Source organism: Tinamus guttatus, unplaced genomic scaffold (assembly GCF_059628265.1).
Source record: "Tinamus guttatus ecotype Peru unplaced genomic scaffold, ASM5962826v1 Tinamus_guttatus_pri_ptg000513l, whole genome shotgun sequence".
Taxonomy (NCBI): domain Eukaryota; kingdom Metazoa; phylum Chordata; class Aves; order Tinamiformes; family Tinamidae; genus Tinamus; species Tinamus guttatus.
Window position 1 is genome coordinate 537,939 of NW_028289047.1, and position 18,203 is coordinate 556,141.

Genomic DNA, 18,203 nt, shown 5'->3' on the forward strand with positions numbered 1-18,203 from the left:
GATTGCCAATAACTGATGAGCTTTCTCTTTAATTCAGAAGTGTCATCACTTCTGTTGATGTGATCACAAAGAACATCACAAAGAAAAATTGAAAGCTGAAATAGCTGTGAATCTATTCATATCATACCCAGCAAAGAATATTTCTTATTAATTAAATAACTTAATTAATATTAAGTAAATTATTAATTCTGATGAGTAAGACAGACATGCTGATGAGCAGGATCTTAACTCCAAGCCCAGTAGCTCTCATGATCATCACTCTCACCTCTTCAGGAGATTTAGTCAACATAACAATTACATTTAAGACAGCACTTGTCATTTATTACTGGCATAAGACACTGTTTCATTTATTAGAGTCAGATCAGAAGAAAAATATTTTCCTTGCCTGACTGCTGACTTTGTACTGCTTGCTGATATTTTCTGGAGAGGCTGGTACCATCACAACACTTTCCTCAGCTGCTGAGAAAGTAGAGCCAAAACCTAGAAAGGAAAGATAATGAAAGCACTGTTAGTAATACTCCACAGCCAGATCCCAGTCCATGAGGGCACCATAACTGCATTTTAATAATGCTGAAAGAAGTGGATTTGTGGGAACAGATATAACAATTTACAGTAACCACAAAATATTTTATGTATGTCATATATTATAAACAAGCATATTTCTAAAATGCATGCATATGTATTTACATATTAAATATACACGTATATTTTATACAGTTACATATATATATATATGCATATATATCTTAATAAATAAATAAATACCATTTACTATGGTCTTTATGAGCATGAAGGAAAGCCCTTATTAAGTTCACTGGGGTCAAGCATCCCTACTCTGTAACTAAGTCTCAGTACATAATACACAGTCACTTCTTCCACATAACCCAGAGATATTACTAGGTAGAAACAGGTATGGACTACACTGGCTAAAACGTATATTCTACGTATGTTTCGAGAGAGCAGGGATGTTTTCCCTTCTCACAGTTGTTTTTCAAACATTTAGGTGGCCAAACTTTATTCACATTCTTCTGGCACATATTTTGGCTTACTTGAACAATCTGTGATGGATCTGGCACCAATGATGGTTGTTGTCCCGTAAAAGGGACAAGACAAGCAGTAGGACTTTCCTGGGTCTGGCTGATAGTAATCTCTGGGACAAGGGTAGCAAGGTATCAAACCTGTACGAGAAAACTCTCCTGCGGGACACGGTACTGCAAGAAAAAATAAGATTTTTTTTTTCAGTGATCATTTGCTCCCTTTCTGGTCATTTTCTTTCCTCCCATCATTGTTCCTCCTCAAACCTTCAGCATTTGGGTGAAACCCACAAGAAATTCACAACTCTGAGAAATCCTATTTAAACTGTGCTATTAGGTGACACATGGATCTCACTGAATCACAGAAATATCTGTGAAATATTTTTATTTATTCTCATCAGTACTACAGAGAGAACTTTCAACTGCAATTTTCCTTCCCCTTCATCTCACATCACCTTGCTCTCCCCATCTCCACCCCCAAGAAGGTGTAAGAACCAAAGACAAATTGCTTTTGTGCCATTTTCCCTGCAGATTGCTTGCTTTGAGGATCTTTCTGCCAGAACATTCCCAAGAATATTTGAGGACAGCTTCTTGAAAAAGTCACTAGTATAAACTCAACCAAAAATCAGAATAATTGCAGAGCAGATGTCCCAAGATAATGATGATGAAACACACTCGCATTCCCTCTCTCTCCTGAACAGGAAAAGGCTTTATTCTCTGATTCTGTGATTTTCACACAGGTACTCATCATTAGGCTCATTCTATCTGGCTTTAGTTAAGAACTTCGAAATCAGGAGAGTGTTTCAAAAATTCAGGCTAACGGGGCAGCCTGTCATTATTTTGGGAAATTCTGCTCGTCTACACTTAGCCATAGGTTGAGTTAAATCTCAGACAGATAAACTGGACTACACTAGCTGCTGTTTTAACACTGCTTCATTTTTAGAAATTTCATAGGCCCTTTTGTTACAAACCTCCACAGGCTGAGATATCCACAGCGCCTCTTTTTACTGTTGACAATTTTTCTGGGCAAGAAATGCAGTTCCTGGATCCAAATGCTGGCTGATATGTGCCAAGTGGACACGATTCACAGGTTTCAAGACCGTTTACTGAATAGGTTCCTTGCTTGCATTGAGCTATAAGGCAGAGGAATTCAGAAAGATTAAGCAGTATCTAAGAGGAAATGTGATTCCTAAGCTCTAAAAACAATGCTGAAACCACAGTATGCCTCACAGAGACTGTTTGTTTCTACTGTTTTTAAGATGTTCTGACGGGCTTAATGGGTACAAAAAGCTAAAAAATATATGAATTCTTTAAGTGCAGGATGTGGTAAGTTACTGACAAACACTTGCCAATTATTAACCAGTTAATTATTTTTCGTATGATATTACTGCACAGTTAATTTATTCCAACTCAGCTGCTCCTTTTTATATAATATAATCATGTATGTGCATCAAGAGGCAGTCAGGACTGCTCCTTGTTTCACAAGCTAGTCTCATCCCAGTACTCCTGCAACAAGGAGCAAAAAGATGGCCACCAGACATTTAAAAGCAGCTGTCCAAAGAAGGTGACGTCCTCACCTTTGCATTCAGAGATACTTCTGGAGTGCAGGTACTCCGTATAGGTACCAGACGGACAACTTTTGCATTCCAGCTGCCCTTCCTCATCTTGGTAGGATCCAGTCCAGCAGCTTTCACAGGCGCGATGCTCCAGGGAGTAGTAGGTACCCAAAGGGCAGTTGACTGTCAGAATGGAGACATAAGTGCCCCTCAGATCACACAATCATCAATAATCCCCTTCCTCTAATCAAAGCCTTTCCACTTAATCAAACCCTGTTTGTGTGAAATGTACCTCAGTTCCCCAGCAAAACGGCTTGCACCAGGTGTCTGTTTGGAACCTTTTAACAATTTTGCTGCCCACAATACATGAAATTCAACTCCCTATCTTAGCTACACATAGACAAGAATAATAGAATTAAGTCTGCATATAAAGCACAGCTTTCCTCAGTATTATCAAGGGTATAGGTATGCCTGGTTTCCCCACTGGAGTGCAACCCTGAGTGTCCTTTTCCATAGTCCTTGGTTATGAACACAAATATCCTCTGGAAGCCAAACAAAGCATTGGAGACCTTATTGTTCTGTGAGACAACAAGAAGGGGGTTATGCCAATCCCTACCCTCTGCGAACAATGTCTAAAACCTTGCTTTTTAAAGTGATTTTAAATACATGTAAGGGCCATCTGTCTTACCACACATTCTTCCCTTCAGCACAGAGCCAGGCCTGCAGAAAAGAAAAGCCTTCTCGGTCTCCAGTGAGTTGCTGTCAGCTACAATGAGTTCGGATGCAAACTGAAAAGAATACATGGGTTCCTTATTGAGAGTCCTATTCAGCCTGTTCGTGATAGTCTCTAGGGTTTTAAGGAGCCTTTTCTGGTTTTCCAGTTCCAGTGTATCATTCCTTTCATCAGGCAATGGCACGCTAGCTGGGATTTAAAGAGAACACACAACAAGCACACAGATTTTACAGTCAGCACTTCTGGTATAGCCTGGCAGTGCAACACTCATCTTGCCAGCGTGAAGTGGAAAGCGGGACATGTGCACAGTGCTCTCCATGAACAAGAGGCTGTGAACTTTCCCCAGGCAGAAAATCAGGGAAAATTGGGCAATGAATGTCTCCAGAAAGCTGTCATCTGCATCTTTAGCAGGCTTTGGGAAGACAAAGCTTTACTGAGTGCATTAAAAACATGTTCTTTAAAAAGAAGGAATAGGAGAAGGCATATATTTTGATTTCTCTCACCTGTGATGTTAAATATTAACTTAATTTTGTGGTCAGTCATTGGGATGTTGAGTTTCTTGTGTCTTTTGACTCGAGAGGGTGCTGCCTTTACAGGGACAGAGAGATGCTTGGATAGGCCTTCCTGCACTGTGTCAATGAAATCACCATAGGAATAATCCAGCTGGTTTGCTGCCCCCCAGCCAGCAGGGCCTGCCAAGCGTTGAGAAAGAAAAAAGAAAAAAAAAAGAGAAAAATTCAATTGTGGTTAAAATTGAGGCCTGTTATATTTACATTTACTTTTAGAATGAGACCTATTCAAAGCTCCAGACAATGTATGTTGGTATTGCCTATGCAAAAAGTTTATAATGCTTTAAGAAAAGTTTTAATTTAAATAATGACATTAATAACAAGGAGATACTCAAAATATTAGCTCTCCCTTTCTTTACCACTCCCACTGTTCTTAATGCTGATATCATTTATTCTGGTTTGGAAAAGGTAATGAACTATGCTGGAAAATCATCTCTTGTAAGAATTTTGGCTCGAAATTTGACCAGTTCCACACAGAAAGAAAAGGGAAACTAGCCTCACTGATGATGGTGACCCTGCATGTGCAGGAGGGGTTGGAATAGATGGTCTCTAAAGGTCCCTTCCAACCTTAATGATTCTATGATTCTATGATCACTGAAATCTCACTTATCCTCTAGAGCTCCTGAAACTTGCATCTTTAGCCAAAGCCTTAAAAAATTACTGCTGCAGAAGTTATAAAATAAATTTCTGATAAAACTAACAATGCTCTTCCTGCTCAGTCTTCACATAGGCTCTCTACTGCTAGCAACATCTTCTACAACAATTCCATACAGCTCTCTCTTCTTTTTCCTCTTCAGCTATGCCTAGCATGGCTTATGTATGTGTAGCCATTACACCTCTTTCTCATAACACTTGGAATGATTGCACATTCCTCAAAAGAGGATGGCAGCATCACATTACATGTTCAGTCCCCCTCAGAGAGGTATTTACTGCTACGTATAGTGGGTTAAATGCATCTCCAGTATAACCTCCTGGTGTTACTACCTGCAGGGTCCATTCAACTAGCTTGTCTTGCTTAAACATTTGATTCTGTGCATAATCTGCCTTCTCCTAAGACTGAAATTAGAAGCACACAGTCTAATTCATTAATCTAGTTTTTTTTTTCTTTTTCTTTTTTTTTCAAATGTAAAGGGATAAAAAATATGTCTATTTATTAGTTACTAATAGTCATTTAGATCGTCCTTAGTCCTTATGATAAAATTGAGGTAAGCTAACCACACAGGTCTGGGATTAATACTTTCAACTATTGCATAATGAATCTTCCAAACTGTTGTCTCTTGTGACCTGAAAGAAGCACTGATGTTTACCCAACTTGAGCAACAAGGTTATTCACAAAAGAAGTTGACAAGAACTAAAAGAAAACAGAACCCTATATCTCATTTTCCCAATACTGTTTTCACTCTTTTAGATGACTTTTGAAATTAGTTCCATCTGTTATTAATAATCACCCTTCCCCAGACGATAAAAAAAATTGCAGCCCTCAGTGTTTGTTTACAAACAAATGTGCTCTCATCAAGACACATTTTTGAAAGGTGAAGGATAGGGAAGCTGTAGCACAGTAATCCCATTAGGAAGCCACAAAACACCAACAGCCCTATGGCAAATGAGGCATTCTGAGGTTGCCTTGCCAAATGCCTCCCACTAAGGTAGATGTTGAAAGTTTATTTTCTGTTTTAATGCATTCTTAGTCTTTCTGATCAATGTACCCCCAAAGATTCAGAGGTGCTGGCCATAACAGCTGTACAACATGGACTAATGTGCTTGAAAATGGACAGAAAGAACAACGTACTTGCCATAAAGTGAACTGGGAACTATCATGAGGACTGGCACAGCTTTCATTCCGATAAAACATGGTCTGAATCCTGCAAAAAAATCTGACCTTGCATACAGAAGGTCATTTCATTGCTAGGGGGCAATCTTAAAACTCATAGATTTACATGGTGAGGGGCCCCTTATGTCCTGATGCTCTCCAGAACCACCTTTTTTGAGTATTTTGGTTTGAAACTGTATGCTTTTTTAAAAAATAAGTTCATTTCTTGAAAGCTAACCAAGCAGGTCTGTTCAGGGATTTCTGTTTAATTTTTTCTTGCCATCACTAGCCATGTTGGTCAATTCTTCCTTTACATATGTGCTGTATAGGAGGTAGTATCAAAACCAGAAAATAAACAATTTTGTAATATTGTTATCAAACTTATATTTAATTGTTTAGTATACTAAGAGCTAATTATTACTTAATTGTTTAGTATTTTAAGAGCTTTATAATTGTTTTATTTAAGTATTCAACACAACACAGTACAGTAATTCAGAACAAAAGGGCTTAAGTCACATTAAGCCTGGATGGTTAACAATCTATGCAATCAGTAATTACCAATGGCAAATCCATTTTCGTAATCGTAATTATATTCTAAGCAATGTTTATGTGTCTGGTCTTCCAATCTGCAGTCAATATCATCAACATCATTACAGAATGATGGGACCTTCAAATAGAAAAAAAAAATTAAAAAAACACACCAAAAACACACAGCCATCCCTGACTGAAAAAAACCTTCTAATTATGATGTAAAGCACCAGTCTGGCTCTTCTCTAATACTAAATTTCTCCTTTCACATCTGATATCATATTGACAAAGTCTTCAGGAAGAGGCATATTTTATTGTTGCAACTGGGAAAGAACAGGAGGACTTGTGGGCATATAAGCTCTTCTGCATACTTTTAATATTCACGCAAGACAAGAGGTCTGTTCAGTTAACCTCTGTACCATTCTTGTTTGCAAGGTCCCTCAACACAGAGGAAAGGTCAGGTGTGCTTCTGCAGGCCGAAGACAACAGGAGAGCTTATAGGTCTGAAAATGCCTTTATTTTTTTTTTTTCTGGCACGCAATCTGTAATTCTGTCAAGGGTTACAGCAACACTGTCAGAATATTTCTAGCTTTCAAACGTTATTTCTTTGTATCCACCTCCTCCTTACCCTTGTGGAGGGAACTTACGCATTCCTTCAAGAGACCTCAAAATCTGAGGAGAAGGACAGTATTTTGAGCTGGGTATGCAATCTGCTGATGAGCAAACAGGGTGGTAGTAGTGGCTCTACCAGAGCATTTCTGGAAACCTATAAATAATTTACATAACTTCCCATTTCTTGTTTCCTAGTTTAGGATAACAGCAGCAGCATACAACTCCAAGGCAAGAAGGCTGTAACTCAGAAATACTTGTAAAACATTAAAAGAAGCCCCCCTGAAACAGGCTACAAGAACAAGGTATTTCCAACCATGTGAACAAGGTATTGAAAATAAGTGTGACTATCTATCTTAGTGACAAAGCCCAGACAGTGGAAAGTTGCAGTAACTTAGGCCACGCATGCCTACTTCTTTTCATTGCTACTTTCCAAAGTCACTTGCCTGGACTGTGGCATTGCCTGAGGGCACTAACAGGCCTTAAAGGCCCCCAACAGCCTTATGTTAGGCCTCCCTTACAGCTACTGCCCATGGGCCCATTTAAGCTCAGGTCAGGGGCTTAGGTTACTACCTGAGCAATGCTGGAGGAGTATGAATCTCTAGTTCAGCTACAGACATGCTAGCACCTTGCTGAAGTCCCCAGTGATCAAGACCCTGACTTCTCAGCTTGACTTTGGACCTATCTCAACCCAGTGAATTGATTGGTGAACTCATCTTGTCATGATCCCTGTTTCTGCTCTGCTTGGTTGTTGTGGAACTGGACCCTGTCTGAGGAGGCCTATGTCCTGCTGACTGTGATGTCCCCCTTGGCTTCCAACTTCCCTGGCACTTGGTAGCTGAACCTTGCTGTTCTCTGGCCAAACGAGCTTGGGAAACACTGAATAAAAAAAATCTACATAAACCTTCTTGGTACTGATGATTTATTCTCTCCACAAAGGCAATGGAGGCTGTATAAAAAGAGATGAAAACATGAATGATTTTTTGCTGTTTGTTGATCAGATCCACATTTCCTTTTTCAGAAAGGTTTCAAGCAAAATGGGTTCTAAGAGGTATTGCTGGATTTTTTTGCTTTCTCCGTGTCACTCCATCAGTGAGGTGGCTCCTGCCAACTCCTCTCTCTTCAGGTCTTTGCTAGAATGCCAGATTCTCAGGAGCAGGACTTAGCATATTCAGAACAGTTTTCATGACTCTTTTCCCCCAAACTATTGCATTTTGATGTAACTGTTTGGGCTGGTCATGAAACACTTTGCCTTATGTCTTACTTTCTGGTTCCAGTGCTCTAAGCACTGGAGAAAAGAAAGGAAACAAAACCAAGATTTTCTACTGGAAGACAATAAACCTGAAGCCAAAAAAGTGTGACTAGGTTTGGACTCTAGTGCCACAGGCTGCCTGGAAGTGTTATGCAGGCTGTGGACCACTTGAGCACTGCTTTTGTCATTTGTGTGGATTCCAAAGCTGCAGCAGACTGTCCATTAGCTGTATGTGTTAACAATACTGTCAATGTCGTGGTGGAACTTTTAGCACAGGAATGTTTCTTTTAAGCTCCAGAATCAGTACTAGCCCATTGTTGTCTTCTGGAGCTATGCTACCAGACTAGCCCTGGACTGTCAGCCCCTTAACCTACTCTTTTAAATCTTGCTGTGTCTGTTCTGTGGCTAAAGATGTAATTGTGAGTTAGGGTAGAAGACTGGTACTGAGGAAAGATAGTGCAGAAAGGGAGCAGCCTACCCCTTCACTTCTGGGGTCGTACAGTTCTTTTTCATTACAGAACTTAGAGACTTGAGAAATCTGAGAACACTGAACGAATTATTTAAATCACCGCCACTAGATTTAAGTGCCTGGACTTAGGTATCAAATCTCGAATGCCTATATTTTCATACATGCATATTTAATTATGTAGGTATGCCATATATATTCTATAAAAATATGTTTTGGCACCATATCCAACTTTCGAAAGTAACATCAAGTTTAAGGGTCAAATGACTGGATTTTTCAAGCATACACAAGTATCTTTGGTAGTCTACTGAAAATCTCTCAAGTCAGCTAATTGGATTCTGTTCTAATCTGTCCTAATCAGTTCTTCAGGTTTCAAGTTTCTATGCTGATCTCCTCCTAAGCAAATAGTGAGCTTGGAAAAGTAACAATTGGGTACATCTCAGGTTGAGGGAAATACTAAAAGGAAGGATTATTTACTAACCTACCATTTTACCGAGTGCACTCTGGAATGCATCAGCAAAGCTATTAAGAAGACTGTTGTCATCACATCGTGTTGCTTTGTAGAGCATTTCAAAGGATTTGAACCCATGGTTTGCAAAACGATTTACTGAAAAATAGAGAAAAAAAAATGAATTGGTCAGAGTTGTCAAGACTGCCTTCAATTGAAGCTCTTATTCATACCAGTATTTAAAGTACCACCAGAGCTGAGTAAGTCCATAGCTGAAGTTTTCCATATACTTACTGCAAATAAGAAAACAGATAGAGCTTCTGACTGGGTGGTAGGTAGGTAGGTAATTACAGCATTTGCATTGACAATTTGTAAAAGCTGTTGAAATTCCTGTTTTAATAGCATTGTTAGTGTTGTCAAGAGACAAACTATTTTCAATGCTAACAACAGGCAAACTTTGTTAACTTTGGCCTTTTGCTGTCTTATAAATTCCAGGATTCAAATTTACTGCTGTTTTTCTACTTTAGACAACTTCTGAAATAATGCATTTAGGGACCTCTCAGCATTCTTTTGCAATATATCTAACAGTTTAGAGGCAGAAGATATAGAAGATTTATTATCAACAAATAACCATCCTAATTTGATTTACTTCCTCCTTAGACACATTGTTTGAGCCTTTGATTCATTTCACAAACAAAGTCTAATAATAACATAACTTACAAGAGCAGTCAGGCCACTCTGGAGAATAAGGTGGCTTCCAGACACCATCCTCATATGCACAATAGTAGTTTTCACTTGATCCTTCTGAAAAGCTATAACCCTCTGCACAGCGTAATGTGCAATTAACACCTGCTTCATCTGATGTGCATGAAAAATCACCATTCATGGGCTCAAAGGAGATTTCACAAGGGGAACCTGTGCAAAATACAGGGACTTTATATGTGGATGATTGTAGCAAAGCAAGTATACACACAGGAAACTTGGATATAAGATTTCCAAAAGCACCAAGTATCAATCTGATTCTGCTTCTGCTGCAAGTCCGTGCAACTGCTTCTTGTTATTTCCACAAAATCAAAATTGAACTCTTTGAACTTTGCCACCAGAACTTGAAATTCAGAAACAAAGATTCAATTTTTGATATACATGAGAAACTTCAAAAAAAAAAAAAAGAAAATGCAAAACTTCTTTCTGTATTAAGTAAAAGTAAAATTTAAGTAATTTAAGTATTAAGTAAAAGTAAAAAAAAAATTACATAAAATAATACAAAGCACTAAATTGTATCTTTTCTGCAAACTTTCATGAATGAAAACTATTCATGAAATTAAATGAAATTAATTAAATTATACTATATACTGAATTCTGAAACTACACATTATTCATTCTGCACTGTTACAACAATACATGGATTTGATCTGGATGCCTAGGAAGTCAGAAGTATCTTAGTATTGTAGAGTCTTGGTTAGAGTGTATTTTTATGGGACTATTGCAAAGAATTTGAACATTTACAAATTCTATGCCTCAAGCAGAAAAAAAAGTGAGGTGGTCTAGGATTTGAAATAATGTAAATTTTAAGGACTGTCTATTTCTTGTCAAGATTTACAAAAAGAGATCAAAAATTAGGATGGTCATATGCAAGTTATCTTTTTGTAAACTTATATCCAAAACTGCAGTTTGCATGATTTTAAATTTTCTATTCACTAGCAGATTTTTTTTACATAGATATCCAACATAAGCACTAGAGGGCAGAATTAAAGTGGAATTTTCATCCTTAGCTCTTCTGCAAATAGCTGTTTGGTGTTTAAAGATAACAGGAGGAAAGAAGCATCTATGCCAGCAATACAAATACATGACTTTATTAGTACAGACAGATTCTAAAATATAAAAAGTGTTATAATACCTACTAAGGTATTTGCAGGTATACCTGCAAATATAAAAGATCTTTTCTTAGAAAGATCTCTCCATGGAAATTCTCCTTTCGAACTACAGATTCTACAGATTTGATCTGCGACTTCAGCAACATTTGTTAATCCATTTTATAGTGTATTTGGCACTGAAAAACAATGGCCATTATCGAAGTTTTTATTGCTTAGTTAATAGTAACTTCAGTGCTTTTACACTTAATTTATAGGACCAAATTCACTGCTGTACTCTTTCTATCTTAATTTCCTGATTAAATATTTATATATGCATATATATATTCTGGCTGCCTTCGAATTACTCACAAATAAAAATGGGAATAACTGAATGAAAAAGTGTAGTCTAAACAAAAAAGTAGAGTAGGGTGGCATCCTTTAGGATATTCAGTTATAACACTGCTACACTCTCTTGCTGCTTTAAGAATACCAAATGCTACACCACAGCTTACGTGTGATGTGTTATGCACCAGCAGAAAGAAAAAAAATAGGATAACAGACCTTTGATAACAATGTGAATCTCACATGTCTTATTATTGCCAGAAGGGTCCACAGCTATGTATCGAACTGTTGTCTCTCCTTTGGGGAAGAGATCACCAGGTTCATGACTTCTAGTAATAGCCACTACAGCACCTAGAAAAGTGAAAAGAAAACCTAAAACATCAATAAGAAGCCTTTTTTTTTCCCTTCTAGCCTAGCTTACAACAACTCTTTCTGCTGACATGGAACACACAATCAAGCAGGAATGCCTATGCTCAAGCTTGGCAAGCCGAGAAGGAAATGGCAGCATGTCTTCTAAACAGTGTGTTCCTAGAAATAAATAAAGGGAAGGGAGAAGGCAAGGGAAGGGAGAAGGGAAGGGAGAAGGGAAGCGAGAAGGGAAGTGAGAAGGGAAGCGAAGGGAAGGGAAGGGAAGCGAAGGGAAGGGGAAGAGAAAAGAGAAGAGAAGAGAAGAGAAGAGAAGAGAAGAGAAGAGAAGAGAAGAGAAGAGAAGAGAAGAGAAGAGAGAGAGAAGAGAAGAGAAGAGAAGAGAAGAGAAGAGAAGAGAAGAGAAGAGAGAAGAGAAGAGAAGAGAAGAGAGAAGAAGAAATCCTGAATGCCAAGGCATCATGGGGAAGCAGGCTGGAGCTCCCCAGCCTCCTAGTGTTGTGTCCATGCTTTGGGATGCATTAACTCACCTGAATTGTCAGAAAACTGAGGCTCTTCCCATGTGGCTGGGTACTCGTTCTCCAATGTCTGCACAGGTGGTGGGGATCTGCATCTGTCAATTACAGGAGGTTCTGCATCTATAGGATTTGGAAGGGATGGCATAAAATTAGCCCAAGTTAGACATATGATCAGAAAAAGTAACTTAACCATCGTCTAAGTTTACACCAGGCTAATATAAATAAAGGAAGATGCACACTTGTGAGCAAACTGATTCAACTGGCAGATGCTGAGAGAAAGGGAAGGAAATAAGATAGATAGGGCAAAGTTTGTATCCTGTAAGCTTTCCGTATTCTGTTTGTGCATTCTACAGAGCCCATCTTTACTCATAGGACTGCTGAATGACAAGAGGTTTTGATGTAAATATTTGAACAATGATTTGCATCGGGAATACGCATGAACATTTAAAGTTCTTTGTATGGAATCTTTTCAAGCATGAGAAAGAAAAGACATGTATGATGAACACAAAAATTAACTTGCAACATAGCAAAGCATTCGTTTACCAGTAGGAGGAGAAATCTTGAGATTCAGAATTAAGAATGTAACAAAACACAACCCAAACAGAGCACATGGCAGCAGTGATGCTGCCATTGTGCAAACTGTGACCCAAGATGAGCAAATTGTGACCCAGTATCAGCAAAGCATTTAAGGAAGGGATATTATTCCTGGGCTTATAAATGCAAACACAAAGGCTACTGTGATTCATAGTCTTTTTCTGCACAAAATGAGATTTCCTCCATGACCGACTCTTCCCCACTGAGCAGCAGATATTTAACTTACCAATAACCTTGACACTGAATGTGCAGCTTGCCTCATTGCCTGACTTATCAATTGCTGTGTAAGTAATAGCAACTTCGCCGATCGGGAGAAGATATGGTGGTATGAAAGCTGGGGTAACATGAACTGAAACCTTTTATAGGAAGACACTTATTACTTAAAAAAACAAACCTGGTTAGTAATCACAACATTCATGTATCTCAAGAAATGGACACTAAAGAGTATTGTTTAATGTTAAGGCTGTTCATGCTGGAATACAAATAGTTCTTTATGTGACAAGGGCAGACTCTGAAGAAGACTGCCTTGCTCCCCTTCTTAATACTGCCTTCTTCACAGCATTTACTGGCTCAGGAGTTGGACCTTGTCCTGCTGCAGTCCACAGACGGGTGCATTAGGGCAGCCGGAGACCGACTCCTGTCTGCCTCAATACATTGAACTAAAAAATTTGTGGGCTCAGGACCTTTGAAAGGCTTCAAACCACCCTGACACTAAAAAGGAGCCTCTTATTTGGAATAAATGACACATTCTCACTTTCCACCACTCCTTCATATTGGTGTGAACTGTGCAAAGGCACCTCTCTTTAAAAGAATGGACTCCATGCAAGAAAAGTAGTTTATCTTAGAACCATGGCTTTGGCAAAACAGTGAAAACTGACAGCTTAAGTAATTCACTTCTACAGCTTAGCGAATGATCTTGTGTCAGCAGAGCTATAGTAGCTGACCGTGGCTTTACTGTAACAAAAAATGCTTTAACTGAAATCCCTTTAGTGGGACAGCGCACAGCTTCCAAGTGCAAAAAAACTCCTGTGTTTGCAGCAGATTAAGAGCAAGTACACAGGCACTGTTCCTCTGCTGACTCATGATAACACATTTAGTCGCTGTAATTCGATTGTGTCTGAGCCTGCAGGGAATGCTGCTCTTCATGAAACAGCTCTGGAGCAAATTCTGCTTATACCTCCAATCCGAGACCTCTGGCACCCACTGTAGTCAAAGGCCTATGTCTGAATCTTGCGTGTAATAAGAAAATGGGATTTCTCTCTCACTCAGAAAGCTGAATCAAGTTTTTACTTATCAGAGCATGCTCTTGTTAGCCTTTTAGATTAATGAACTGGTTTACTTCCTTATGAGAGGAGTTTATTAAACTCCTTCACATTCTAAGAGCTCATTTTTAAAGTGGCTGTCTCCATTTTATAAACAAGGGCACATTCTTTCTTTTGACCACATAAATTAAGTGTATGAGATTCTCTCCACTTCTACACCATGCAGTGTCCCAAAATTGGATAACCTTAACTGATAAAAAATGAAATGCTGACTTCACATATATCACAAGATATAAAGTTTTCAGATCTTTCTTTCACTTCCGCTTGTCAGAAAAAGAAATTCTAGTAGTTCAGAAAATTAATTCTAAATAACTAGCAAAAGAATGCTAATGAAAGAATGCATCCAGTCTAAGGTACAGATTTGAACTTGCCTCATCTCCAGAGTTATCTTCAGCAGTTGGGATCTGCCAGCTGATATTAGCAGAATTCTGATGTTCCAGAGTCTTAGTCTCAATATTTTCTGGACAGTGGATCTGAGGAGCTTCGATATCTGACCCAGAAGAAGACAAGCTAGGTTTTTATATGGGGTTATGGCAATAAAACATCTATAATAGCTAAACTGAAACTTGTTAAGAACAGTCTTTTTTGTGCTTTCTGCACTTATTTATTTTTACATGTACTTCATATATTTTTGCATATACACATATTACATATACATATTTTAGATATACTTTGTACATTACACATACAATATTATATGTATTATATATACACATATACATATGTATATATTATACATATAATATTAAATATTATATGTAATATAATATATTACATATATTACATACATGACATACAACATATATTTTTATACTTCCAACCTCTGTATTTTTTAATTTTATACTTCCTGCCTCTGTGTCTTTTAATTCTTGCCTACATTCTTTTGGATGAGGGACTGCTTTTCTTTGCTATGTTTTTATATGTGCTTTAGCATAATGAGAATCTTGTCTCTACAGGCAATCATAAGGCAAAGAATAAGTAAGACAGAATAATGGCTCGATTTCTCTTATTATTAATCTATTTGTAAGACATATCTATTCATTAAAAAGAACTTCCTAAAATACATGCATGACACATACAGATATAAGCACTTACTTCTGATCATCAATGACGTGAAAAAAAAAAGTATTTGTGACCAGGACAGCAGTGACTTTCATATTCTTTAGATCCTGGTGTACAACTGACTTGAAAAGAAACAGCAACAACATTTCTGGCACCAGTTCCTGGAAATGTTCCCTAAAGAAACTCCTGCTGCAAGGGTATACACATGGCAAGTGGGATCTTCTAGCCACGTATGTGACAAGGCTGGATGGTTTTAAAGGACTGCCGGTACAATACGGGGAACACTGACAGCCACATTTATGTCTCTAGTTTCTATGATAAACTTGAAACACTTCATTATTTCCCTGGCAGAGAGCCTTTCAAAACATTTGTGGTCAGGTTATTTTATTGCTGCAGGGTTGTTTGATAAATGGGCTTATGAGTCAAGGACGTTAGCATTCAGCTCTGAACTCATACATGCCCATGAGGCTTTAAAACAACCCAGGACTGATACTGCTTATATTTTTATTGCTAAATAGTTCCAGCAAAGACATAACTCAGGCAATTAAAGCCCCATAATTAAGAGCACTAAACAATAAATACAAGTGGTTTTGCCTTCCTCTGAACTCATTCTGATGAAAACTTTATTAGAAATGCACCCTTAAGTAACTACCAGTTATGATTCACACTGCCCTGACCACAGCCTTCAGGCTGGGGCAAATTCCATTTAAAAGTGAATTCTGAAAAAAAAATAAAGACTAATAGATTAGTCACAAAGAAAATGGCAATTTTGAACTGGCCAAATACTTTGGCACCAAAATAAAGCAAGACAGTATCAAGAATGAAAGCAATTGAAAGACAAGTGCTCTCATCTTTTCTAGGGAAGCATAACTTTCAGAGATTCTTCATTCCTCTTATTTTAGGGTTTTAAGCAGTGGTAGTATCTAAAAGCTCAATCTCAAGCCACGTTGCTTTATCTCAATCCAAAAACTTCAGTCAGTAGCCTTGTGCTGGGATCCCATCAAATATTAAAAACTGTGGTTTGGCACAGGTTTGCATGAAAGATACATAACAACAATGTGGTAACATCACTCTGAGGGGAATTGTATTTTTAAAGGGAGGGATAAAATCTTGCTGTACTGATTTGACATGATGACTGTCATAATTTTTTTCTGTACTGCTCTTTAAGCAGTCTGTGAGGGTCCTTGTCCTTCATGGAAGCACGTTTCTACCAGCACGAGGGTTCAGGAAGAGGTGAGTAGCAGCTCTCAGACAGACCACAGGTAACTTGTATTCTCCTGCAATCCAAAGTCCAACTCCTTCCGAGTTGACTTGTATAGGTGTAAGAGCACAAATAACCCCACATTTCTAGAGGAGGTGGGTGAATATGACATCTTCTGTCCATCTACAGTCAATTTTGGCCTAGACTCTTGTGCACTGCTACTCAAGGCAGGTAAACAGCCACAGTCAACTTGAGTCAGCTGAAAGGAAACTTCTCTCTATAGCATCTAAACCAGACAGGGTTTACACACTATTTACAGATTAGACTGCATAAAGCAATGATAAAACAATAAAAGTATTATTATTGTTATGTTAATAGGAGCACTAGTAGGTTTCCACTTTGACCATTTTTAAGCTTTTCACTGTGAAACTGCCAGTTTAACTGCCTTTAAACAGGCAGCTTTCCAACCAGGGAGGTACGAGATGGGTGCTAGTAGAGACAGCTCATGATGAACACTGTAAGAGCGCTCTCAAGAAACCATTTGAGCTACACATACTTATTGCAAACTACAAGTAACTTGTCCTTCCTTTCAGTCCTAAATATATGTGTACATAGAAATGATTTTGTGCTGTTCTCTACCTTTACATAGAGCCTCCTGGATGTTTGCACTCCATCTCCCAAATGAAATGCACCTTAGCTCTTCTTTGGCTCCAGACAAGATGAATCCCTGGGGACAGCCCAGCTGGCACACAGTCCCAGAAACAGCTGGCTCCAGCCCACAGCTGGGAGGGTGCACTGTTATACCTGCAGGCTTCTCAAAGATGGGGCAACGCATTTCTACAAGAAATCAGTATAGTGTTATCAACTGACATACACAAAATTGCATGCTTAAACCAATCTGTAAATACGGTCACATGGCAATGCAGCAGGACCACAAAATATACACACTTTTTATAGAGTCTGCATCCTCTGCAAGTGCTTCACATTCTAAAAACTCTTTTCATGCTTTGTATTTCAGTGTTGGTAGCACCTGGTATTCCAGTATCTTACATTTTCTTGCTCATTATTTTCACTGCAACAGAAGCACTGTTTTTTTTTCTTTTGTGTATTCTACTCCATCTCTCTTTCTTTTCTTTTTTTTTTTCTAGAGCTTCACCTCTCATTACTGCTTTATAGCTCATCCTCTTTCCTTCAGTGTCAGCCAGATCTTTATAGCAGGGAATGACTCTTTTAGTAATAGTCTAGTAGTCTGGTAATAGTCTTGTAATTGTGACCTTCTACAGCTTTTACATTATCTCATGAAATGACAATGATGAGAGACAGACAGCAAAGCCCTGCCAGAAGCTCACCTGAGATGAGGGAAATGGCATCTGAATTTGCCTCCTCACTTCAACCTGAAGGAAATTAGGCTGTGACTTTATTCATTGTACCCAGATGCACAGACTCAAGGGAACTACAAATGACAGCAGAGAAATAGGATTTTCCCTGCAGACCTAGAAAGGGCCATTAGTTGTTCATAAGATAAAAATCAAAGTTTTAAAATATTACATTATTAGGATTCATTACAAATTTTGAAGGATATTTAGGTAAATGAACTCAAAACTTTGTTCTACTTTTGAGCTGCTCTTTTTACCAAGCAATGTAAGAATTTTTTTTTTCTTTACTGCAAACATGGAAACTCTAACAAGTAGTGCAAAAAGGAGCATCGAGTGCAATTAGCACACTTTCAGTAGAGTATCTTACAATAGGTAATAAGCAAACACGGAAGAAAAATGGTCTACCCTCTGTAACAGTTGAAAAGAAGTGCAACTCTTTAGCCAGTCTGTGAAGAAAACAGAATGGTAGCATAAGGGACATACAGATCCACTTACAGAGCAGACCTCTGTTCACTCCTTAGCAATGGTTTAATGACACAGAAGTGATTCACTTTCAGAACACTT

At 38.3% G+C, this 18,203-nt stretch overlaps 1 protein-coding gene across 1 annotated transcript in view; it reads right to left on the bottom strand.

Moving 5' to 3' along the window:
- SVEP1 (sushi, von Willebrand factor type A, EGF and pentraxin domain containing 1) overlaps positions 1 to 18,203 on the bottom strand; it is a 122,515-nt gene that overhangs the window by 53,126 nt on the left and 51,186 nt on the right. Inside the window, exons 7-20 of the mRNA XM_088533663.1 lie at positions 16,903 to 17,100; positions 14,372 to 14,490; positions 12,905 to 13,034; positions 12,097 to 12,204; positions 11,420 to 11,551; positions 9,726 to 9,920; positions 9,043 to 9,164; positions 6,261 to 6,369; positions 3,827 to 4,015; positions 3,279 to 3,512; positions 2,612 to 2,773; positions 2,006 to 2,167; positions 1,050 to 1,211; positions 386 to 480 (exon numbers count right to left, since the gene is read on the bottom strand). Of these exons, the coding sequence (XP_088389789.1) occupies positions 386 to 480; positions 1,050 to 1,211; positions 2,006 to 2,167; positions 2,612 to 2,773; positions 3,279 to 3,512; positions 3,827 to 4,015; positions 6,261 to 6,369; positions 9,043 to 9,164; positions 9,726 to 9,920; positions 11,420 to 11,551; positions 12,097 to 12,204; positions 12,905 to 13,034; positions 14,372 to 14,490; positions 16,903 to 17,100 (2,117 nt within the window). The remainder of the gene's footprint in view (positions 1 to 385; positions 481 to 1,049; positions 1,212 to 2,005; positions 2,168 to 2,611; positions 2,774 to 3,278; positions 3,513 to 3,826; positions 4,016 to 6,260; positions 6,370 to 9,042; positions 9,165 to 9,725; positions 9,921 to 11,419; positions 11,552 to 12,096; positions 12,205 to 12,904; positions 13,035 to 14,371; positions 14,491 to 16,902; positions 17,101 to 18,203) is intronic.